Source organism: Nicotiana sylvestris, chromosome 10 (genome assembly GCF_000393655.2).
Source record: "Nicotiana sylvestris chromosome 10, ASM39365v2, whole genome shotgun sequence".
NCBI lineage: Eukaryota > Viridiplantae > Streptophyta > Magnoliopsida > Solanales > Solanaceae > Nicotiana > Nicotiana sylvestris.
Genome location: NC_091066.1, coordinates 117954532 through 117981114, shown reverse-complemented (window position 1 = coordinate 117981114; position 26583 = coordinate 117954532). Strand labels below are relative to the sequence as shown.

Sequence of the window (26583 nt, the reverse complement as noted above, 5' to 3'; positions counted from 1 at the left end):
TCTTCGCATATGTGTATAAAAGAAAACTTTGCGGCTTTATTTATTTTGTATCACTTTCTGTCTTGAATTTGGCCAGGTGAACTGGTCTTCGAGTTGGTATGAATCCTTTGAGTCGCGATATGGCCATGGGCCTCATTAGGCTGGCTCGTAGGCTCTTACGCACTTGTTCGATGTGACCTTTTATGTGTGCTGGCGACAATGGCTCTCACGCCTTGGGCCGATGTAGCCTTTTATAGTGTGGACTGGCGACAATGGCTCTTACGCCTTGCTTTTAGGAATATTTAGTTAATATCTTAGGTTTAGTCTCTGAATCGGGTTACGACTCGAGCTCATTCGACCCTCAAGTTTTGTATTTGTGCAGGCTGGCAACAGTGGTTCTTACGCCTTGGGTCGAAGCGACCTTTTATGCATGTGGCCTTGAGGCTCATTAAGCTGGCAATGATGGCTCTTACGCTTTAGGTCGAAGCGACCTTTTATGTATGTGGCCCTGAGGCTCATTAAGCTGGCGACAATGGCTCTTACGCTTTGGGTCGAAGCGACCTTTTATGTAGGCTTTATTTTTCCCTCGATAAGGATTTTTTTAAATAGTGTTTGCCTGACTCTTCGACGGCTTAATAAAAAACCTCGATTGTGAATCGTTATATGGCGATGATCGAGCACCTCGGGAGGTTTGGCTCGGAGGCTGAGTATCTCAAAGCCGATGTTTAGGAGTTGACATGGTCAAAGCACTTTTGCATGTATTAAGGGTAGCTTGTTTAACCATTTCTTTTTGAAGTAAATTCAAAGTAATTGAAGACCTGTGATTTTGTAGCGACGGTCGGGCATCCCCAAGTCGCGTTAGTTCGGCTAGTACAGCCATGTGATCGGAGTCACTTGTGTTTGGCTGGAGCCTTTGAGTCCCCAGTGAAGTAGTTTTAGCATCTATATCGAGGGTATGCTTTTTTAGGGGTCTTACAAGTTTGATATATAGCCGAAACTTTGAGATCGGGTTTAGGCCTTTAGTAAGGTCTTACAAGTTTTACATGTTGTTGAGATCTTACCATTTTGGATACTTGGTACAAGTATTGTTCATGCCTTGCTTGAGGTCTTACAGATATTGTCACTTGGTATAAGTGTGGTTCATGCCTTGCTTAAGGTCTTACGGATATTGTCGCTTGGTACAAGCGTGGTTCATTTCTTGCTTGAGATCTTACAGATATAGTTGCTACCTTATATAGGTCTTACGAGACCGAGTCTGCCCTCTCAGGGTCTTATGGCCTCGAGATTTTTAACAAATGGCATTTGGCAACTGTCCCCGAGTCATCGAGGGTATCTTGGCTCGGAAGCCGTTACTTGCAAACTTTGTATTGCAAACCTTTTTGAGATTTTGACGCCAGTCCCCGAGTATTTGGAGCACTTTCATCTTTGGATAAGTTTTGCGCTTTTCATGTTGCCTCATTGAGGGCTTATGAGCTTTGAGTCCCGACCCGAAGGTCGTTCAGGTGTTGAATTGTTGACGCCAGTCCCCCAGTGTTCGGGATGTTTTCGGCAGAGAAGTCATTTTTGCGGAAGTGCCGAGATTCTTTTAGAGTGTGGGATGCTTTGATAAAAGATATTCTTCAATTACTTGGTACAAGTGTACATGTTTTCGCCATTGGTGGCTCAGGTATACGGACATAGTTTGTTCAACCGTTTGGCCCGGTACATCATTCTCCTATTGGGGCCCCATTTGGCGTTTCTTAGCCCTTCCAAATGGATGACCTTCCAGGGGATACCCCCCAGTGTTCGAGGTTGATTTCAAAAGAAGCCTTGAATACTTGTTGGATCTTCCTTAGGTAGCATATGATGTTGCCTCATTAAAAATCTTGCCAGTAAAACCCTTCTCGGGATGAAACCCGGCCGAAGGAAAAGAATGCAACGCATGTTTTTGAAACCTAAGGCCTTCGGGCTGGGAAGAGCTTTAGTTGTTTCGGCCGGATACCTGCATTCAGGTTAGTATAAAATGTAACTGAAAAAGGGAAACGATCATACATTAGTGCAGTCGGTGCTTCGGATCTCGATGTGGCTCAATCATTTATTATGAGGACTCAGTACGGTCCTTTGTTTCCTTAAGTCGGGCGTAGACAATAATGTAACTTTTCATCGCTATTTTATCGTTTTCTTATCCTTTGGCTCCTTCGGTGGTGGAGGTATTGGCACCGGTGCTATGTCATGCACCACGAACATTCCCTTTGACGCATGCTGCTCCCCGTAAATGTTTTTATCCCATCCTTTGTTGAGAATTTCATCATTTGATGGAGGGTGGATGGTACTGCTCTCATGCAGTGTATTCATGGCCTTCCGAGCAAGGCATTGTATCTCATGTCTCCATCGATGACATGGAATTTGGCATTCTGGGTCGTGCTGGCCACGTTGACTGAGAGGTTGATTTCTCTTTTCGTTGTTTCACTTGCCATGTTGAATCCATTGAGGACTCGAGTGGCAGGCATGATTTGGTCAAGCAGTCTGAGTTGCTCTACCACCCTCGACCTGATAATGTTGGTCGAGCTACCTGGATCCACGAGTACACATTTTATTTGAAAAGAATTTACAAGGAAGAGATTACCAGTGCGTCATTGTGGGGTTGAGACAAGGTCTTGGTGTCCTCTTTGCTGAATGTGAGGGCATCCTCGGGTATATACCCCCGGTTTCGCTTTTCTCTGGTAATGGATATTTTTGTCTTTCTCATCACGGGTTCCTGCGGGGCATCGATGCCTCCCAAGATCATATGGATGACGTGTTGTGGTTCATTTGTTTCGTTCTTTCTAGCTGCCTCTCTTTCTTGGAACCAATATTTGGCTCGGTCGCTTAAGAATTCTCGGAGGTGACCTTTATTGAGCAGTCTGGCTAATTCCTCTCGGAGTTCGTGGCAATCCTCGGTACTTTGGTCGTGCATGTTGTGAAATTCACGCACAAGTTATGATTCCTTTGTAAAGGATTCGATTGTATAGGCCTGGTCCACCTGGCATCTCTGATTTTACTGATGGCGAACATGATGTCTGACACGTCGACGTTGAAGTTGTACCCTGATAAGCGAGGTGCCTTTGTCGGCCCCGCGATCCTATTGAATCCAGCTATGTTGATGAGTCTCCGAGGATTCTGTCCTCGGTCTATCCTTCGATCGTTGCGAGGTGGGTTGCGCCTCGGGTCGTTCCTTCTGTCTTCAGTGTACGGTTGATATCTTTCTTTATTTGGCTTTGGCTCCTTCGTCAGAAGCCTGCTTGGGTATACTGAGCCCAAGGGGGCTCCTAGCTAGTCGTCTTTGACCTTGATCTTCGACTGGTATCGATTGTGGACGTCCGACCAGTTCACAACGGGATACTCGACCAGATTTTATTTCAGCTGCTTCGAATCCACCGAGCTTCATTCATTCAGCCCCTGAGTGAAGGACTGCACTACCCAGTCATCGGAGACTAGCAGTAGTTCCATTCGTTCCGTTTGAAATCGAGACACGAACTCTCGCAGAATTTCATTCTCCCTCTGCTTGATCTTGAACACATCAGATTTCCTTGTTGCTACTTTGATAGCACCGGCATGTGCCCTTATGAAGGAGTCTACCAGCATGGCAAATGAGTCTATGGAGTTAGGATCTAGGTTGTGATACCACATCATGGCCCCCTTCGAGAGTATTTACCCGAACTTCTTTAGTAAGACGGACTCGATCTCGTTGTCCTTTACTGCGCAACTGTAAGCAATAACGTGCTCATTGGGGTCTGAGGTCCCTTTGTATTTTGGGAGTTCTGGCATTCTAAACTTCTTTGGAATGGGTTCCAGGCCTGCTTCCTCTAGGAACAGCCTTTGTATGAACTTCTTCGAATCCACGCCTTCAGGACCAGGGGTGCGCCCGGAATTTGGTCGACCCTGGAGTTGAAGGTCTCGACCTTCTTGTCGTTGGCTTCTATCATTTTCTCGCCTGATTCGATCCTTTGGTGAGTTCCTCGAACATTTTTATGATGATTGACCCGTTATTGCTCAATCTCTCCGGTACCTGTTCGGCTGGGGGCGTTGTTCCCGGTGCTACCGTGCTAGGAGTTTTTTGGCGACTTTGCAACTGAGCAATAGCCAACTGTTGTGACGGCATCATTTCAAAAATAACATGAAGGCTGACCTCACGTTCTTCCCTGGTTGGGGTTTTCTAAGCTTCTTGTTAATCCCCTTGGTGCATGCCCCTGTCAGTGTGGGAGCTTATGTCGATGTGTTAGGCGTCGCGTGAGACCGCATCCACGAGGACTTGCTCTGGTGCATCCCCATGGTTTTGTGATGGCACACCAACACTTGGAACAGCCACACCATTTTCCCCATGGTCCACAAGAATATTGTTTTCACCTCCATTTACTGAGTTAGACATTTCGACCTGAAATCGAAGATCTTAGACAAGAAAAAGCGTAAAAGATAACTTGTGTTATGTAGTAAAACCAACAAGAAAATAATCACTATTATTTTTAGCCCCACGGTGGGCGCCAAACTGTTTACCGTGAAAATGGTAACAACAATTAAATTTGATTATGGGACTCTAAAAATATGTGATCTATTTTTATCAAGTTGTTTAGAAGTTGATGCTATGTATATGAGACTTGGAAACGAAATGAGAATTAAGGATAGGGTGATAATCAAACCGATAGGCCAATTATTGGGGCCTCGAGCTTGTTGATTCGGGGCCTCGAGGTCAATTCCGGAGCACGGCAAGGAGCTGTCGAAGGTGGTCGAAATGTGGCTAACAGTTATGACAAAATCGATAAAGGCTCTTTATGGCCAATGATAAGCAATAAATGAAGAACAAATATGAAGATAATAAATGAAAGCAACAATATCAAGAGAGTATGTTGGAGAGCAAATGGAATGTTCTTGTATATTTCGTGTGGAGCAACTGAAGCAACAGGAGCTACAAAGTGATAAGGATCCCATTTATATATGAGGGGAATCCTAAAATAGTACAAAATGTATTAATTACAAAGGAAAAGGGATGGGACAGCTATATGACACACTGATTCAGGGCTAGGGTACTACTCGGCTCCATCAGTCCTAGTCGTGTACCTTGGGAACTCCTCATCTCTATCACAGTCGTGGTCAACATTGTCCTTGGATCGAGCGTCAACGAACCTCAAGGGCGGAAACCCAACCATAACCTTGTAGCTTCGAGACTTCAAGATGGTCTTCTGAGGTGCCTCGATGACGAGAAATTGGACCCTCCGATTTCACAGTATACTATCCACAAGAAGCATAAACTCTGAGTCTTCCCAAAACCTTCACATGGACCAATAAGGAAAAATATAGCACACATTTATCAAGTTCTTTGCTCGAATTACCCATGATGTTTTCCTTTCTTAGTCATAATTATCCACCAATGCACCGATAATCAGAAACCGTAGGTAGACAACCACACGATTCAATCGTAGACGGTGGGCTCCCCCACTTAGCTTTAAGCTACCATCACATAATGTAAAACACACAAGGACTTCTCCTTCTCTATTAATATAATCTCACACCATTAACTTGCCAAACATCTCGAAATCTATTGTTAGACTCTTCATAAAACATCCCGAATTATCAGCCACAATTGCATACTCGACCTCCTACCGAGAATTCTTCGTAGAAAATTCATTAGCATCACGTAACCGCCAACCTGTTCACTAGAGATAACCCACATGTAGAAATTCCATACTGACATCTTCTAGCAATGCTGCATTGGGTACAACTACCACGAAATCAGTAAACCTTCTTGAGCCTATGCTCGTCCACCAGCTTTATAAGTCTGTTCACTCCCCATTAACATCAACTGAAAAAATCTAACAATACATTCCAAACTCGAAGTCACGTTGCATCCAAAAACGATAATCAAGTCTTCACACCCCTCTTAATTTCAAGAAAACTCCTCTTTGCCATATTCAATCTCCATTGGTAGAGTAGCCGCCATCCCAAATAAAATATGTAGACCAAATCACCTTCTATCACGATTCCCGTATCGCCCTAAACTTTCTAAAGGCGCGTAGCTATCCTACCATAGAATCTATACGCTACTCTGCCACTATCACTTTGGTTAACCCATCTCCTTAATTAACTTCTCGACCTCTATGTTCCATATTTGACCTGCTAGCAATTCAACCACCGTGAGACGCTTACCACCATGTTCTTGCTCATCCTTAGATACTCAAATGCTGCCTCAGATCGAGATCTATCCCTGTAGAACTTGAACTAATAAATTTCCACCAGCTCTAAGCCTCCTCGAAGATCATCTTTCTCGATCCATCAGCATTAGAAATGCCGATTTGATTCTAAAATCGTCATACACCGCCATCTCTGACAACCGCTTCTCACGCACCATTTCCCAACACCTTGCCCCAAAGGAAAATCAAGAAGACCATAACACCAGTGAATCTTAATACATTCAAACAAGGATGATGACACCAAATCTCAAAATGGGAATTCCACCATGCTCGAAAATATCATGTCTTGTTACTCCATCAACCAAAGCTTGAATATCTATAGTCCAATTGCCTTTCCTCCGCTGGAATTACATGCATAACATCTAAGTCAAGCACTGATAAATCCTCCTTTCAATTCATTCATTGCCTCGACACATAAACAAGCACCCTACCATAACACCAACACTATGTGGTAACAATGCATGAACATCATAGCAATATGTGCATAGCCTCAAAACCATAGGAACTACAAATACTGAACTGAAATGACAGAACACCTTCTACAAGGCGACAATAATAGCCTGCCCAAATACGAAGGGAAAACATACTGCAACGCGTCTGCAGTACAACTACAACTCCTCGATGCCCAATTGATAACAAGCGCTCCATGTCGAATAAGATTAAGTAAGAAGGAAATAAAGGCATGAGCCTCAAGGAATCAATTGCAAGATAAGAAACCAAGAAAAGAAGAGCTATTAATAGTCTTGTAGCCTCTCGAATATAAGTAAAGATGTCTCCGTACCAATTCGCAAGACTCTACTAGACTGGCTCATGAATCATGAGACCTAAGGAACCTAACGCTCTGATACCAAGTTGTCGCGACCCAAAATTCACTATAGGCCATGATGGCACCTAACGACGTTGTCAGGCAAGACAGCGGTGATTTATCGACTTAATTACTCATTTTTATTACTTTAAAATTGAAATTCCCATTAATTAAATAGTATAAAAGCTGGTACTCCTAGAAAATCCCTGATTTTATTTTCCAATTTCTGTATGAAAAATATAAATTTCAAGGTGAAATGATAATAATTACCCCGAAAACCCGGTGTAACAAGTGCATGAGCATCTACTAGGGAGTACAATAATAATACAACATCCGTCTGGAATACATTAGATGGGGAATATAAGTAACTCTGACAGAGACTATGTATGATGCAGATCGTAACAGGGAAATGCAGCTCATCGTAAAGTCCCTGCAATAGTCGTGCCTCTGCACCCAGAGGACCACCGAAAACATATATATACCTGCACAATAAGTGCAGCAAGTGTAGCATAAGTATGTAAATCAAGGCGTACCCAATAAGTATCTAGCCTAAACCCAGAGAAGTAGTGACAAAGAGTCGACATCGACACTTACTAGTGGTCCAATAAGATAGATACAGTAAAAAGAAATTGGAGCAGAGCAGATAAATGATATGAACAAATATAAATACGAGGTACAATCCTCCTCTGAACGGTAAACTCAAGCTCTCACTAACTAGTTACCTCCCCAACCGGAGTATCTATAGAATGAACGTCACAAGATTTACATTTCAAATCAGGAAAAATATACAGATGTGTTGGTTTCTTGCTAGATAATACCTACGACGCTGCCGAGGTGAACGGCCCGATCCACAAGAGTGTTTTATAGAAATGTCACGGCGAATGGCCCAATCCCATCATATTATGTGCACTGCCGAAGGTCAAATGGCACGGACCATAGATGCATCCATTATACTGCTGAGGCGAACGGCCCGCTCTCATAAAAGTGTGGTTGTGATGACCCAAGAGGTCATCACTTGTTTTAAAATGAAATTCTACGTTCCGAAATCTTAAAAACTCTTCTAGCATCACCTCGATTTGTGTGCGCAGTTCGGGCGCATAGCCAGAAAGCCTAAATATGAAAATCTGTGAAAAATAAGAAATTTTGACTATAAAATGAATTAATTTGACTTCGGTCAACGTTTTGGGTAAATAGACCCGGACCCATGATTTGACTATCCCCGAGGGTCCGTAGAAAATAGGGGACTTGGGCGTATGACCTGAATCAAATTCCGAGGTCCCAAGCCCGAGAAATGAAAGTTTGAAAGAAATTGCTTTCTGAAATTATTTATAAAGTTTGGAAAATTGAATTTTGATTAGAACATGTTGGTATCGGCCCGTATTTTGGTTCTGGTGCCCGGTATATGTCTTATATATGATTTAAGATGATTCTGTGAAGTTTGGTAAGAAACGGAATCTGTTTGACGCGATTCGGACCTTAAATACAAAATTTGATGTTTAAGAAGTTTTGATAAATTTCATTGATATTGAGGTTTAATTCGATAAGTCTGTGGGATGTTTTTGAGGTTGTGAGTATATTTGGTTTGGAGCCCCGAGGGCTCGGGTGAGTTTTGGATAGGCCACGGGGTGCATTTTGAACTTAGAAAAGTTGCAGATTTCAGCGGTGCATGGCTCACAAATGCGATATCGCAATTGTGAGTGGCTGATCGCAAATGCGAAGGAAGACAGGCCAGCTCAATCTCGCAAATGCAAAAATCCCTGTTCCAGTATTGAGTCGCAAATGCGATGAAGTTGTCGCAATTCCCAAGTCGCAAATACGACCAGCTGTTCACAAATGCGAAGATCCTATTTTCCTGAAGGGTTCGCAAATGCGAACCCTGTTTCGCATTTCCCAGCTTAGCAGAGGTCAGTGTTCGCAATTGCGAACACCTGTTCGCATTTCCCATACCTGCGACCTACAACTTTATACTTAGACAATTTTAAACACATTTTTCACATCTTTTCAAAACACAAACTCCTTTGGGCGATTTTCCAAGCACAACTCTTCTTCCAAATCGATTGTAAGTTAATTTTAACTCATTTCCTTCAATCATTAACATCTTTTAACATGATTTCAACTTAAAATCAATGATTTTCATGTGGGAAATTGGGTGTTTTGGGTAGAACCTAGGTTTTTCAAAAATTGGAGATTTGGACTTCGATTTGAGATCTGATTTCAAAATAAATTATATATTTGGGTTCGTGGGGGAATGGATAATCGGGTTTTGGTTCGAACCTCGGGTTTTGACTATGTGGGCCCGACAACAATTTTTAACTTTTTGGGTAAAACTTTAGAAAACTCATTTTTATGCATTCAAATTGATTCATTTAGTGTTTATTGATGTAATTAAGTAACTTGCGACTAGATACGAGCGAATTGGAGGTGGAATCAAGGGGTAAAGTTATAATTGAATCGTGAATTGTGTTCTGGCATCAAGGTAAGTGTTTGGTCTAACCTTAGCTTGAGGGATTAGGAGTCGAGTCCTATTTGCGATGTGGTAATGGTTGAGTACGGCGTATAGGCATGGTGATGAGTATCTATATGTTGGTGTCTAGCATGCTCGTGAGTCTTTATATTGTGATTATCATGACTTTGTTGTATCTTTCATGCCTTGGTGATGGTTTCTATTTGTTGTATAAAGTTTGTGGAAAGAATTATGACCTATGAACATTGAGGAGTATTGGCTCAAGTTGTATAACGAATTGTGAAAGTATAAGTGATAATTGAACTTTTAGAGCATTGGCTTGAGTTGTGAAATGAGTTGTGAAGGTATAAGTGATAATTGAACCTCTATAGCATTGGCTCGAGTTGTGAAGTGAATCGTGAAGTAAAAGAATGAGAAAGAGAAGAGATCATTATGTTGTCACCCTTGCCGGGCTATTATTGATTTAATTGTTATCTCCCTTGCCGGGATGTTGATGTTATTGATGTTGTTCCCTTGCCGAGAATTAATTGTTGACTTGTTGCTCCCTTGCTAGGATTCGTATTGCAATTTCCTTTAGTTTCTTTCCCTATTGTCTGTGATTGTTGTTTGGGTGAGGAAGAAAGTTAAAGCACGAAGGGTGATGTCGTGCATTATTTGTTTTGTGAGGAAAGAGTGTAAAGCACGAAGGGTGATGCGGTGCCACACAATGTACCATTCTGTGCCTATTTTATTGATTCTTATGGTGAGGACGAGATTAAAAGCACGAAGGGTGATGCCGTGCACTTGTCCTTGATTTTCCCTGATTCTTGCTGATAATTGAGTTATGTTGTCCTTTACGTTTATTTACTGATTTTCTGTTGTTACTTGATTTTATTTTGAGGTTATAGATTCACTTAACCTATTTGCCTTGTGATTGTTGTTTGGGTGAGGAAGAGCGTAAAGCACGAAGGGTGATGCCGTGTATTGTTTTGGTGAGAGATTGTTAAAGCACGAAGGGTGATGCCGTGTTTTGTTTTGGTGAGAGAGAGTAAAAGCACGAAGGGTGATGTCGTGCACTTGTCTTTGATTTCCTACCTTTTATTAATAACTGTGTTATGGTTTCTCTACACTAAATTGTTGGTTTCCTGTTGATACTTGTTGTACCCTGCAACATGATTTCCCCTTCCTATTTTCAATTGAACTGTGGTGATTCTTATATTTATTTGTTGTTGTTCTGCTACTACTCGATGTTTTCCCGCAGCATGTTTTCCCCCTCCCATACTTGACTGTTTATGACAGTTTCTTTCTGCACTTTTTTCCGCTTTATATAGTTAAATTGCACAAGTTTATTTGGTAGTTTGGTCCTAGCCTCGTCACTACTTCGTCGAGGTTAGGCTAGGCACTTACCAGCACATGGGGTCGGTTTTGCTGATACTACACTCTGCACTCTTTTGTGCATACCTAGTGTTGTAGACTTTGTACCGTAGTGGGATTGCTGATTCTTGCTCATCAGGCGACCCGAGGTAGCCCTGCAGGCGTCCGCAGGTCTTGGCATCTCCTTCTATCTACTATTCATGTTTCTTTCATGTATTTCCAGAGAAAGTGTTGTATTTATTTCTTTCAGACCTTTAATTGTAGTATTCTTAGACCGTCTATGAAACTGTAACACCAGTTCTGGGTAGTCGAGACTCAAACAGTTGTATTGGATTCATGTTCAGCTAGCTTATTATTTTTCTTTGTTCCTCTTATGTTAAATTTCGTTATTTAAATGTTATTACTTTGCAATTGTTAATGAACATAAAATGGGTAAAAATGGTAAATTATTCACATAATTGGCTTGCCTAGCTCACATTAGTAGGCACCATCACGACTCCCAAGGGTGGGAAATCCGGGTCGTGACAAGTTGGTATCAAAGCTCTAGGTTACATGGGTCTCACAGTTCAAAGACAAGCTTAGTAGAGTCTGAGGGATTGGTACGGAGATGTCTGTATTTATCCCCCAGAGGCTACAGAGTTAGGAAAAAAAACTTCACATTCATCATTTCTTGTCGTGCGATTTTGTTCTCTCAGTGCTAAATTGAAACCCCTACTTTTGTCCTTTCACGAATGGCGAGGTTACGTACCGCTTCTACAGTAGAACAGCAGCACAGACGGTGATGGATCAGCTACGTCTTCGGAGGCTTTATGGAGGTTGGATAGGTTTCACCAAGCTCTTCACTACTACTTTCAGTGGTGCATCTTCTGAGGACCCACAAGATCATCTAGATAGATGTCACAAGGTTCTCAGGAACATGGGGATCGTGGAGACCAATGGGGTCGATTTTGCTACTTTTCGCTTGTCTGGATCCGCCAAGACTTGGTGGAGGGATTACTATTTGGCTAGACCAGTCGGATCGCCAGCTTTGACTTGGGAGCAGTTTACTCAGCTATTTCTGGAGAAGTTTCTCCCCATCACTCAGAGAGAGGCCTATCGGAGGCAGTTTGAGCGTCTCCAGCAGGGTTCCATGACTGTTACCCAATATGAGACTAGATTCATCGACTTGGCTCGACATGCTCTTATCATACTTCCCCCTAAGAGAGAGAGTGAAGAGGTTCATTGAGGGACTCGCCCAGCCCGCTCAGTTAGCTAGAGGCAAAGGTATTATAGGTGGAGGTAGATATGATAGAGGTAGAGGTAGAGGTATTACAGGTGGAGGTGCAGGTACTGTTCTGGTTTGTAGTAGAGAAGCTTCGGTTTTATTTTGCGTCGTATCTGGTCATGCCTAGTTATTCTTTGAGTGCCCCTGTTTATGTGTCTACACCGGTGGGTGATTCTATTATGGTGGATCGTGTCTGTTGTTCATGAATAGTGGTGATTGGTGGTCTTGAGACTCATGTAGATTTTCTTCTTCTGGACATGGATGATTTCGATGTCATATTGGGGATGGACTGTTATCACCTTACTATGCTATCTTCGACTGTCATGCCAAGACTATGACCTTAGCCTTACGGGGTTTACCTCGTTTAGAGTGGAGAGAGACTCCTAGTCAATCTACCCAAAGTATTATCTCTTATGTGAAAGCTCGGCGTATGGTCGAGAAGGGGTGTTTAGACTATTTGGCATATGTTCGTGATTCTAGTGTTGAGGTTCCTTCTATTAATTTTGTGCCTGTTGTTCGTGAGTTTCCTGAGGTAGTCCCTTAAGACCTGTCGGGTATGCCACTCGATAGGGATATTGGCTTTTGCATTGATTTGGCTCCGGGCACTCAGCCCATTTCTATCCCGCCGTATCGTATGGCCCCTCCTGAGTTGAAAGAGTTGAAGGACCAGTTGCAAGACTTGCTTGAGAAAGGTTTATTAGGCTGAGTGTTTCTCTTTAGGGTGCGCCAGTGTTATTTGTTAAGAAGAAGGATGGATTGATGAAGATGTGTATGGATTACCGGCAGTTGAACAAGGTTACAATCAAGAATAAGTATCCATTGCCGATGATTGATGATTTGTTTGATCAGCTTCAGGGTGCTAAGGTATTTTCAAAGATTGACATCTGATGTCCCTAAGACAGCTTTCTACACTTGGTACGGGCATTATGAGTTCTTGGTGATGTCATTCGGGTTGACAAATGCCCCAGCAGCTTTTATGGATTTGATGAACCGAGTGTTCAGGCCTTATTTGGATTCATTCGTGATAGTCTTCATTGATGATATTTTGATATATTCCCACAGTCGGGAGGAGCACGAGCAGCATCTTAGAGTGGTTCTTCAGACCTTGAGGAATAGCCAGTTATATGCTAAGTGCTCGAAGTGTGAGTTCTGGTTAAGTTAAGTTGCATTTCCGAGTCATGTTCTGACAACAGAGGGTATTTAGGTTGATCTGAAGAAGATTGAGGCAGTCAAGAACTGGCCTAGACCAGCATCAGCTACAGAGATTCGGAGTTTCTTGGGATTGGCAAGCTACTAACATCGGTTCGTGGAGGGGTTTTCATTTATCGTAGCCCCGATGACTAGGTTGACCTAGAAGGGTGCCCAATTTAGGTGGTCAGATGAGTGTGAGGCGAGCTTTCAGAAGCTTAAAATAGCTCTGACTATGGCATCGGTGTTGGTTTTACCTACAGGTTCAGGGCCCTATACAGTTTATTGTGATGCATCTCATATTGGACTTGGTGTGGTGTTGATGCAGGATGGCAAAATCATTGCCTACGCTTCGCAGCAGTTGAAGATTCATGAGAAGAACTATCCGGTTTATGATTTGGAGTTGGTAGCCATTGTTCACGTGTTGAAGATTTGGAGGCATTATCTGTATGGTGTAGCATGTGAGGTGTTCAAGGATCACAAGAGTCTTCAGTATTTGTTCAAGTAAAAGGAGTTGAATTTGAGGTAGAGGAGGTGGTTGGAGTTGTTGAAAGATTATGATACCAATATCTTATATCACCCGAGAAAGGCCAATGTGGTGGTCGATGCTTTGAGTAGGAAGTCAGCCAGTATGGGTAGTCCTGCTTATATTCTGGTCGGTGAGAGACCTCTTGCTTTGGATGTTCAGGCTTTGGCCAATCAGTTCGTGAGGTTGGATGTTTCTGAGCCCAGTCGTGTGTTAGCTTGCACCGTCGCTTGTTCTTCATTATTGGAGCGTATCTGAGATTGGCAGTATGATGATCCCCATTTGTGTGTCCTCAAAGACATGGTACAGCACGGAGGTGCCAAGCAAGTTACCTTGTGTAATGATGGAGTTTTGAGATTGCAAGGTCGAGTTTGTGTGCCTAATGTGGATGGAATCCGAGAGTTGATTTAATTAGGATTTGTGGCAGCATTATTGATGGAGGAGAATGAAGAAGGATATCGTTGCATATGTGGCTCGGTGTTTGAATTGTCAACAGGTTAAGTACGATCATCAGAGGCCCGGTGGTTTATTTTAGAGGATTGAGCTTCCCCAGTGGAAGTGGGAGCGGATCACTAGGGATTTCATTGTTGGACTCCCACAGACTCAGAGGAAGTTCGACGCAGTATGGGTCATTGTTGATAGGCTGACCAAGTCAACGCATTTCATTCCTGTGGCAGTCTCCTATTCTTCTGAGAGGTTAGCTATGATCTATATCCGAGAGATTGTTCGCCTTCATGGTGTGCCCGAGTCTATCATTTCGGATCGAGGTACGCAGTATACCTCCCATTTCTAGAGAGTAGTTCAGCGAGAGTTGGGCACGCGGGTTGAGTTGAGCATAATGTTTCATCCCCAGAAGGACGGACAGTCCGAGCGAACTATTTAGATTTTGGACGATATGCTCCAAGATTGTGTCATGGACTTTGTAGGCTCGTGAGATCAGTTTTTGCCTTTAGCAGAGTTTGCCTACAACAACAGCTACCAGTCGAATATTTAGATGGCTCCTTATAAGGCTTTGTATGGTAGGCGGTATCGGTCTCCGGTTGGATGGTTTGAGACGAGAGAGGCTCGGTTATTGGGTACGGATATGGTTCAAGATGCCTTGGACAAGGTCAAGATCATTCAGGATAGGCTTCGTACAGCTCAGTCCAGGCAAAAGAGTTATGCCGACTGCAAGGTTCGTGATTTGGCATTCATGGTCGGTGAGCGGGTATTTCTTCGAGTGTCGCCTATGAAGGGCGTGATGAGATTTGGGAAGAAGGGTAAACTTAGCCCTAGGTCCATTGGCCCGTTTGAGATTCTTGATCGAGTGGCAGAGGTGGCTTATAGACTTGTATTGCCGCCGAGCTTATCAGTCGTGCATCCAGTGTTTCATGTGTCCATGCTTCAGAAATATCACGGCGATCCATCCCACGTGTTAGATTTCAGCACTGTCCAGTTGGAAAAGGACTTATATTATGAGGAGGAGCCGGTAGCTATTCTAGACTGGCAGGTTTGTCAGTTGAGATCGAAGAGTTTTCCTTCTGTTTGTGTTCAGTGGAGAGGTTAGCCTCCTGAGGCATCAACCTGGGAGTCCAAGTCCGATATGCGGAGCCGTTATCCCCATCTTTTCCCCGACTCAGGTACTTCCTTCTTCTGTCCGTTCGAGGACGAACGGTTGTATTAGAGGTGGAGAATGTGATGACCCAAGAGGTCATCACTTGTTTTAAAATAAAATTCTACATTCCGAAGTCTTAAAAACCTCTTCTAGCATCATTTCAATTTGCTTGCGCAGTCTGGGCGCGTAGCCGGAAAGCCTAAATATGAAAATCTGTGAAAAATGAGGAATTTTGACTATAAAATGAATTAATTTGACTTCGGTCAATGTTTTGGGTAAATAGATGTGTGCCTATGATTTTACGGTCCTGGAGGGTCCGTAGGAAAATAGTGGACTTGGGCGTATGCCCGGAATCGAATTCCGAGGTCCCAAGCCCGAGAAATGAATTTTTGAAAGAAATTATTTTCTGAAATTGTTTATAAAGTTTGGAAATGAATTTTGATTAGAACATGTTGGTATCGGGCCCGTATTTTGGTTTCGGCGCCCGGTACAGGTCTTATATATGATTTAAGATGATTCTGTGAAGTTTGGTAAGAAACGGAATCCGTTTGATGCGATTCGGACCTTAAATGCAAAATTTGATGTTTAAGAAGTTTTGATAAATTTCATTGATATTGAGGTTTAATTCGATGTTTCTGATGTTATTTTGGTGATATGAGTACACGAATAAGTCCGTAGGATGTTTTTGAGATTTTGTGTATATTTGGTTTGGAGCCCCAAGGGCTAGGGTTAGTTTTGGATTGGCCACGGGGTGCATTTTAAACTTAGAAAAGTTGTAGATTTCAACTGTGCATAGCAGGCCTGCAAGTCGCAAATGCGATATCGCAATCGCGAGTGGCTGATCGCAAATGCTAAGGAAGCCAGACCAGCTCAGTCTCGCAAATGCTAGATTTCTTTCGCGAATGCAAAAATCCCTGTCCCAGCCTTGAGTCGCAAATGCGATGAAGTTGTCGCAATTCCCAAGTCGCAAATGCGACCAGCGGTTTGCAAATGCGAAGATCCTATTTTTCTGAAGGGTTCGCATCGCATTTCCCAACTTAGCAGAACCCCAGTTCGCATTTCCCATACCTGCGACCTGCAACTTTATACTTAGACTATTTTAAACGATTTTCCAAGAACAACTCTTCTTCCAAATCGATTGTAAGTTAATTTTAACTCATTTCCTTCAATCATTAACATCTTTTAACATGATTTCAACTTAAAATCAATGATTTTCATGGGGGAAATTGGGTGTTTTGGGTAGAACCTAGGTTTTTCAAAAATTGGGAATTTGGACCTCGATTTGAGGTCCGATTTCAAAACAAATTATATATTTGGGTTCGTGGGGGAATGGGTAATCGGATTTTGGTTCGAACCTCAGGTTTTAACCATGTGGGCCCGGGGCCGATTTTTTACTTTTTGGATAAAACTTTGGAAAACTCATTTTTATGCATTCAAATTGATTCATTTAGCCTTTATTGATGTAATTAAGTAACTTGTGACTAGATACGAGCGAATTGGTGGTGGAATCAAGAGGTAAAGCTATAATTGAATCGTGAATTGTGTTTGTGGCATCGAGGTAAGTGTTTGGTCTAACCTTAGCTTGAGGGATTAGGAGTCGAGTCCTATTTGCTATGTGGTAATTGTTGAGTACAGCGTATAGGCATGGTGACGAGTATCTATACGTTGGTGTCTAACATGCCCGTGAGTCTTTATATTGTGATTATCATGACTTCGTTGTATCTTTCATGCCTTGGTGATGGTTTCTATTTGTTGTATAAAGTTTGTGGAAAGAATTGTGACCTATGAACATTGAGGAGCGTTGGCTCAAATTATATAACGAATTGTGAAAGTATAAGTGACAATTGAACTTTTAGAGCATTGGCTCGAGTTGTGAAATGAGTTGTGAAGGTATAAGAGATAATTGAACCTCGAAAGTATTGGCTCGAGTTGTGAAGTGAATCGTGAAGTAAAAAAATGAGAAAGAGAAGAGATCATTATGTTGTCACCCTTGCCGGGCTATTGTTGATTTAATTGTTATCTCCCTTGCCGGGATGTTGATGTTATTGATGTTGTTCCCTTGCCGGGATTTAATTGTTGACTTGTTGCTCCCTTGCCGGGATTTTTATTGCAATTTTCTTTATTTCCTTGCCCTATTGTTTGTGATTGTTGTTTGGGTGAGGAAGAGAGATAAAGCACGAAGGGTGATGTCGTACATTGTTTGTATTGTGAGGAAAGAGTGTAAAGCACGAAGGGTGATGTCATGCCGCACAATGTACCATTCTGTGCCTATTATATTGATTTCGTGGCGAGAAAAGAGTGTAAAACACGAAGGGTAATGTCGTGCCGCACAATGTACCATTCCGTGCCTACTGTATTGATTTTTATGGTGAGGATGAGAGTAAAAGCACGAAGGGTGATGCCGTGCACTTGTTCTTGATTTTTCCTGATTCTTGTTGATAATTGAGTTATGTTGTCCTTTACGTTTATTTACTGATTTTCTGTTGTTACTTGATTTTGTTTCGAGGTTATAGATTCCCTTACCCTATTTGCCTTGTGATTGTTATTTGGGTGAGAAAGAGCGTAAAACACGAAGGGCGATATTGTGTATTATTTTGGTGAGAGAGTATTAAAGCACGAAGGGTGATGCTGTGTATTGTTGTGGTGAGAGAGTGTAAAAGCACGAAGGGTGATGTTGTGCACTTGTCTTTGATTTCCTACTTTTTATTGATAACTGTGTTACGGTTTCTCTACACTAAATTGCTGGTTTCCTGTTGATACTTGTTGTACCCCGCAACATGATTTACCCTTCCTATTTTCAATTGAACTGTGGTGACTCTCATATTTATTTGTTGCTCTTCTATTACTACTCAATGTTTCCCCGCAGCATGTTTTCCCTCTCCCATACTTGATTGTATATGACTGTTTCTTTCTGTACTTCTTTCCCGCTGTATGTAGTTAAATTGTAGAGGTTTATTTGGTAGTTTGGTCCTAGCCTCGTCACTACTTCGCCGAGTTTAGGCTAGGCACTTACCAGCACATGGGGTCGGTTGTGCTGATACCACACTCTGCACTCTTTTTTGCATACCCCAGTGTTTTAGACTTCGGACCGTAGTGGGATTGCTGATTCTTGCTCATCAGGTGACCCCAGATAATCCTGCAGGCGTCTGCAGGCCTTGGCGTCTCCTTCTATCTACTATTCATGTTTCTTTCATGTATTTCCAGAGACAGTGTTGTATTTATTTCTTTCAGACCTTTAATTGTAGTATTCTTAGACCGTTTGTGAAACTGTGATACCAGTTCTGGGTAGTCGAGACTCAAACAGTTGTATTGGATTCATGTTCAGCTAGCTTATTGTTTTTCTTTCTTCCGTTTATGTTAAATTTCGCTGTTTAAATGTTATTACTTTGCAATTGTTAATGAATATAAAATGAGTAAAAAGGGTAAATTGTTCACATAATTGGCTTGCCTAGCTCACATTAATAGGCGTCATCATGACTCCCGAGGGTGGGAAATCTGTGTCGTGATAGCGGTACATAATCATTCCGATGCGAACGGCCCGATCCCATTAGAATATGAAGATTTAACGGGTCCTTGACCCCACTCAGGAATAAACGTGTGGGTTATGAATTTTATGGAAAACTTTCGATAAAAATGCATAGCGGGGGAGAAATCCGTAAGAGGAGCACAATTATTCCACGGCTAATCATGCAGCTCGTCAAATCGCTATAATAGAAAGTCTATCACTCTATGCAAGTCTAGTCTTATGTCGTAACGTAAAATAAAGGAATTTAATAGGCAAGGAACAACTCAAATAGTACACTTATAGCATGGCGTGAACCTAAGTCCACTCGGACATATCATAGATCTAGCTACATACGGGCTCTCGTCACCTCATGCGAATGTAGCCCCTGCAACAAGTAGCACATATCAAACACATCACCTATGGGTAGTTTCCCCTCATGAGATTAGAAAGAAGACTTACCTCGCTCTGAAGTTCCATAACCGGCTCCAACGCCACACTAACACCTCAAACTGATGCCCATCGCTCTAAAACTAGTCAAACAATGTGCAAACCAAAACAAATATACTCTAATACTCGTAATAAATCAATTCATAACAATTCTCAACTCCGCTCGAAAAGTCAATAAAATAAACCCTCGAGTCCACGTGTCCAGATTGCGAAAATTTTCGAAGAAAAACTTTACTCATAACACTACAAACTCAAATATATGATTTATTCCTAATTACATGCCCAATTGCGGAAAGACCATCGCGAAGGCCATAAAATCACTACCTCCAAAAATGCCCTACACAATCGCATCTAAAGACTCGCGATAGCGATGCATGACCATCCCATCAATTCCAAACGTAGGACAACTTCGCGTTCGCGAAGGCCAATTCTATCAGCCCTACTTCACCACTATGCAAACGCGTGACTCCATTCGCGAACGCGGTGGTCTAGCCCAGGACACTACGCGATCGCACCCATTAGCCCCCGAATTCGAAGAACAATTCACCATCTGCTTCCATTTACCTTCCCCGGCCATGTCTCCCTCTTCGCGACCGCGAAGCATGCCAAGAACACTAGAAACCAGAAGCTGCAAATCACCCAAACTTTGTCCGTAACCACCCCGAATCATACTCAAGGCTTCCGAGACCCTGTCCAATTACACCAACAAGTCTCAATACCTTATACATACTTATCCAAACGCTCGAAATGCCACAAATAACATCAAAATCATGACGATCAAAATCTTCCTTTCAACTTTCAAACTTCCAAACTTAGATGAACACAACCTAATCATATCAAAACATTTCGGAATGGCGCCAAACTTTACGCACAAGTCACAAATCACGATACAAACCTATTTCATGGCTCGAAACCCCAAACGGACATCGATAACACAAAAGTCCACCTCAAACAAAACTTAGGAAGTTCTAAAACCTTCAAAATGTTAACTGCCCACAATAAGCTTCAAAATGCTCTCGGGCGACCCGATACTCAAACCGAACATACACCCAACTCTAAAATCATTGTACGAACCTATCGAAACCTTCAAATCCCGATTCTGAGATCGTTTACTCAAAAGTTAAGCCTTGGTCAATTCCTCCAACTTAAAGCTTTTAAAATTAGAATTTTCCATCTGAATCAACTATGAACTTCCTAAAATTCAATTCCGACCACACGCACAAGTCATAATCCTAAAGTGAAGCTACTCAAGGCCTCAAACCGCCAAACGACACGCTAGAGCTCAAAATGAACAGTCAGGTCGTTACAATATGTAGAGTATTTGAGCACTTGTGGATTGGATCCACAAACAGCCTTTGATCCTAATTTACTCCGGCAAAGATATGGTGCACTCCTTTGGAACAATGCTATGCGGAAGTTAGATGCCGATGTGATAAGCGACAATGAAGCACCGGCAAACATTGTTAGGTAAATCACAGAATCGGATACTACCGTGAAGATAGTTGTAGAATAGTTCTATGTTTTCCAGATTGTATTTTCAGCTTATTACTAAATTGTTCATGGCAACCTTTGTTTTGAATACATGAATGTGTTTTTTGGTTACAGCAACTGTTATTATGAATACATGCATTTTTTTTGTTCAACTTCTGTAATCAATTTCCCATGATTCAACAATCCATTTTATTTTTACTATTTTTTTAAAAGTGCTTAAAATAATGTATTCAAATGTAGTTGTATTAACAGTATTTTAGATATTCTGAATACATGAATATTTAGATATTTCTAAAATTAATGTATTCATATTTAGTTGTATCTATCCATTTTTGAAGTCTAGTAAAAACTTTTTAAATACACTGACTATACAGGAACCACTTACTGTATATAGATACAATCCACTTTTTGCTACACACACACATACATATATATATATATATAGACACACACACATATAGGAGTATATGTGGATACATGTCATATTATAAATTTACGATACATTGTTATACATATACCTACATATATGTACATCAAATATATACAACCTGCTTTAATTAATACATCATTTTTTTTAATGCATCAAGAAACTTAACAGTAATGTATATAGTCATCTACCTTTAAAAAATCATTTAGGAACAATAAAATACATCTACAAACCAATAGGTAATACAAAGTCTTTAGCACATCCACAAACAGGAATTGAAGGAATAAAAATCAGAATATCAACTAATTCCTATGTGGGTTATTTCTACAAGTGTGCTTATTATGTCCACCCTTCCCACGTATACTATACGAATGTTGACTCTTATTTTGAAGTAATTCACTTAATGGCTTATCGCACTTCTTCTTTCGCCTTCCAGGAGGTCTCTTCCATTTGGGTTGTAAGACAACTTCCTCTAATAGATGTGCTGGTATATTTCATTCAATCAGTTAGGGAGAGGATACACGGGGACCTCATATGTTATTACAACAATCTTTGGTTTGTAATAGTCCGAGAAATAATCATTCGGCATTAGAAACTTGCTTTTCAAGACAACCCAAGCATGTGGGCATGGTACTTGTCCACTTGGAACCTCCCACAACTATAATTTTTCTTTTGGATGCAAATGGTGTAATGCCTTCCTTCATTATTCATCATGTGAAAATGTTCAGTCGATAGTACAACGTACATTAAAGGGAGAAACTTCAGTTTTGAACATTTGTACAAAACATGTATTTGTCCATGAATACATGCAGTACATATTGTATGCATGAATACAGGCAGCATGTATATATCTACTGTATCAATATATTATACACATATAGTCGGGATGTATCCAAACAATTTATATGCATGTATCAGAAATTACATGTATTTATGTATGTATTAATCTATCAAATTGCAACTTTATTATACATTATACCACAAATAACATATACATTATACCGATTGAATACATGCTTTCAATAAATAGGCAATATTACAGTTTGTATTCATGTATTCATCCTGAATAAGTACATGATGTATTCATATATCATAATTTCAGAAATGCAAGTAGTTACAATAAACTTATGAAAACTTACAGTCATATGTATAGAAAGTGCTTCATTTAATGTAAGAACCTCTTGATATTTTTTTCCAAGCGTTGTGTACGTGTGTGAAGCTTCTTTTCGATTGTTGCAATTCCAATGTCCAAGCATCTTACTAACTTCTTCTAAGAAGTCATATATTGGCAATTCTCTTGTTGATACAAGTGCCGAATTGATTGATTTAGCAATATTTAATGTCATAGTCCTTCCCCGGTTAGCATATGCATACAACCTAGCCCACTTTTCATATCCAGCTAATTTCACGTAATCTTTTACCCGAATATCCACATTTTCTATTAGACTATCAAATTCATCATGGGTGTATGCTTTTTCCATTAAAAAAGTATACCTCGCTCAACTTCTCGAGACTCTTTTTGAATTTCTTGTATACATTGTTCCATAGATGCCATATACAAGCAAAATGGGGTATGGTAGGATATACTCTGGATACAGATTTGATGATCCTATCACTCTTACTTGTAACAATGGACATGTTTTCCTATTCACCATAAGCTACCTTGAATTCCTCGAAGAACAACAACCAAGCAGTATCATTCTCTGAATCATATATAACATATGTTAGTGGCAGTATATGTCCTGTAATTACAACTGCATAAAAACAAAAACATCATTAAAGTTGTTTTAAATAATTAGAATAGCAATTTTTATGTTAGTGTAAATTGTATGTATTTTGTTTTATTGACTAACCTGCACCATCCAACGTGCTAGTCAAAATGAATGTCCATATGTATGCTGATTATATGTGGCTGTCATCCACAACAACGATGGGTCTACAATAATTGAATCCCTTTATAAAAGCATACATCAATATATACAAATACATTAACCCATTTTTAGGATATTTTTCCATTCTAGTATGTGAACCAGGATAAGTTGTATCCAGTGTATATAAGTACCCTGGTAATTTATTGTATGAATCAGCTGGTTCACCCTTCAGGAAATTTACTGTCTTTTTTCTAGCACGGCATGCCAACATGTAACTAACATTGACACAAAGTCTAATTTCACATCATCAATTATATCCTTTGGCGTGTATTTCCTCTATATAATTAGTAAAATTGGACCTAACCATTCCCCCAATCAACCTATTGATTGCTTGACATTGCTCATACACCTTATCCTTCAACGGCCATATATGCTTATCATTGAACTCCCTCACTTTGAACATTTGTGATTTGGTAACATTAGAATCCTTAAATTTCTATTCACAATGCTCAGAAACACATAACAAGGTATAGATGCACATAAAATGTTGATACATATATAATCGGTTATATTGGCATATGAATACATTATATACATATCACAGCAGGATAATGTTGAATACAGTATATAAATGGGGCATTATACATATTTGAATACAGCTGGAGCATTACTCCTACAACTGATTCAGCATATAGTTTTCCAACCACTGATACACAACATTTACCTTTAAACAATGTTTTGAATATAGAAACATGAATATAACAGGAAAATATTAAATACAGTGTATAAAATAGTGTATTACGAATACATGTATATAAATAGTTCATTACTCCTTCAACTAATTCAGCACATACTATTCCAACCACTGATACATAAACATACTATGAAAGTTATATATATTACGAATACAACATAATATATGATGTTTCATAATATGATGGTATGAATACGATTGTAACGACCTGATCGATAATTTTGAGAATTAGCATCCCATTTTGTGGCTTGAGGTCGTGAGTAGCTTCTTATTATGGCTTGCATGTGTGGTCGAGTTCGGATGATTCGACATTGATTTGGAAGAAGGATTCTTGTTTTAGAAGCTTAAGCGGTAAGAGGTGACTGGAGTTTGGATTTTGTGTAGACAACTCTAGAATAATAATTTGATGATTCCAATAGCTTCGTATGGCAATTTTGAACTAGAGAAAATGACCAGATTTGGATTTGGAGGTCCGTAGATTGATTTGATGTATTTTGGCAAAAATTGGAAAGTTGAAGGCTTGGAAGGTTAAGAGGTTTGACCGGAAGTTGACTTCATTGATATCGGGTTTGGATTTCAATTCCAAGAGTTATTATATCTCCTTTGTGTCATTTGGAACTTGCATGAAAAATTTGACGTCATTCCGGGTTGATTTGATATGATTCGGCGCGAGTTGTAGAAGTTGAAAGTTCATTAAGTTCTATTTGAAGCGCGATTCATGATTTTGATATTGTTTGATATGACTTGACGCCTCGAGCAGGTTTGAGTTATGTTATTGAACTTTTTTTATATTCTGACGGGGTCCTGGGGGCCCCGGGTGTGTTTTGGATAGGTTTCGGGCCATTTCGTCATGTTTTAGAGTTGCTGGTTTTCTGATGCTTCAAGTATCGTATGCAATCAAGTGTATGTTGTCGTGTTCGCGATGTGTTGTGGGAGCTGGATATGGTTCTTCTTCACGTTCGCATAGTTGTTTTTGCATTCGCGATTCTTGAGTTGGTTGTAAGTCGCGTACGCATCATGAAGATCGCGATCGCATAGTGTTGTGGAAGGAGGCAGGCTCGTTGGCTTACGCGTTCGCGGAAGGTGTTGCGCATTCGCGCTTCTTTGGATCACTGGCCTTCACGATCGCACTGTAGTCCAGTCGATCGCGTATTGCATTTTTTGGGCAGTTATTGTTTCCCCTTCGCGATCGTATTTGTATTTCTGCGATCCCGATGTGCAAATGTCTAGAGCAGAATATAAGAACTCTATTTTGAGGGTTTGGCCATTTTGATCATATCTTGAGTTGTAGACCTCGAATTTGAGAGATTTTTGAGGGGGTCTTCACGTGTTAGTTTGGGATAAGTGTTCTTTACCCGGAATTGATTTTATTTCATGATTCCATCCTTTTTTTATCATTAAATTAGTGGTTTGAGTTGGGAAAAAGTGAGAATTTTGTGAAAACATTAAAAATGTAAAATGATGATTTGAAAGACGAATTGATGCCGGAATTGGATAAATTTGGTATGGTTGGACTCGTATCAGAATGAGTATTCGGATTTTATGAATTTTATCGGATTTCAAGGTGCGAGCCCAGGGTTAACTTTTGGGTTGACTTTTTAGTTTTCATTAAAGATCGAAGTTTTATTATCGGAAATTGTTTCCTATAGTTTTTATTTATAATATTAAGTTATTTTGGCTAGATTTGAGCCATCCGGAGGTTGTTTCACACGAGAAGGTCATTTTAGCATATCGGTCTAGCTTCTTTGAGGTAAGTATCTTGCCTAACTTTGTGTTAGGGAACTACCCCATAGGATTTGAGTCGTTTGTGATATTTGTGTCATGGGAAAGCCGTGTACGTGAGGTGACGAGTACATACTCGGGCTTATATGTGAAAATTGACTGGTCTAGACTCTAAGGCATCATTTATGCACTTATTTATTGTTAGAACATGTTATATGTTTTATTCGAATGTCTACTATCACATGCTTTATTTGAAGTTGTCATTACATGTGACATTCTTTACTTGTCGAGTTTACTCTTATATGCTTTATTTGGAGTTGTTATAACTTTTATCATTATGTGATTTATTTTATTGTGGATATACTTGTCTACCGTAAAAATGGTAATAACAATTAAATTTTAAATGGGATTCTAAAAATACGTGATCTATTCTCAAGCTAGTTGTTAGAGCAGATGATGCTAAGAATGTGAAGTTTAACGATGAGATTCAAGCTAAAACAAGGCAGTAATCAAACCGAGGGGCATGTTGCCCAGATGAAGGACTGGTTGAAGGGGACCTTGGGGTCAACGTCTGGGTCGAGCTCGAGCTATTGGGGGCAATCAGGAATGGGGTAACAGTTAGATTATGATCAAGTAAAGCTCTATATAGCCAATACCAAGCGATAAACAAAGAACAAGTAAGAAGACGATAAATGCTAAATGGCCTCAAACCAGTGAGGGCAAGCGAGTTAGAGATGAGAGGGAGAGAAGATATTATTGCACTTGAGTAGAATAGTTGGAGCTCTGCCTTTATAGGGTATTAGCAACGCCCATTTTATAGAAAAGGGGGGAGCCCAAACTTAGTACAAGATATGTTGCGTAATAAAAGAAATGGGATGGGACAACCGGCTAGCTTTACGATGTACGCGCGGGCTGAAGTCAAACCGCTTGAATAGACCTGATCGACCCTGGGTGCATTCCTCGGGAGATTTCTGCATTCGTCGGGGCTTC

The 26583-nt window shown here is 40.7% G+C and overlaps 1 protein-coding gene across 1 annotated transcript; it reads right to left on the bottom strand.

The window, feature by feature from the left end:
* Positions 1–4216: 4216 nt before the first annotated feature.
* Positions 4217–22727, bottom strand: LOC138879855 (uncharacterized). Its single transcript, XM_070159495.1, has 2 exons — positions 22386–22727; positions 4217–4372 (listed from the first exon to the last, which is right to left on the bottom strand). Exons 1-2 carry the CDS (start codon positions 22725–22727, stop codon positions 4217–4219), a joined length of 498 nt encoding a protein of 165 aa, XP_070015596.1.
* Positions 22728–26583: the final 3856 nt, after the last annotated feature.

What these genes read in the sequence shown, in the direction of transcription:
- LOC138879855 (XM_070159495.1), bottom strand. Translation starts at nt 22,727, where the DNA reads ATGGAAAAAGCATACACCCATGATGAATTTGATAGTCTAATAGAAAAT. An exon ending in CACTTTCTATACATATGACT is followed by an intron (nt 4,373 to 22,385) that starts GTAAGTTTTCAT and finishes CTTCGATTTCAG; the next exon opens with GTCGAAATGTCTAACTCAGT.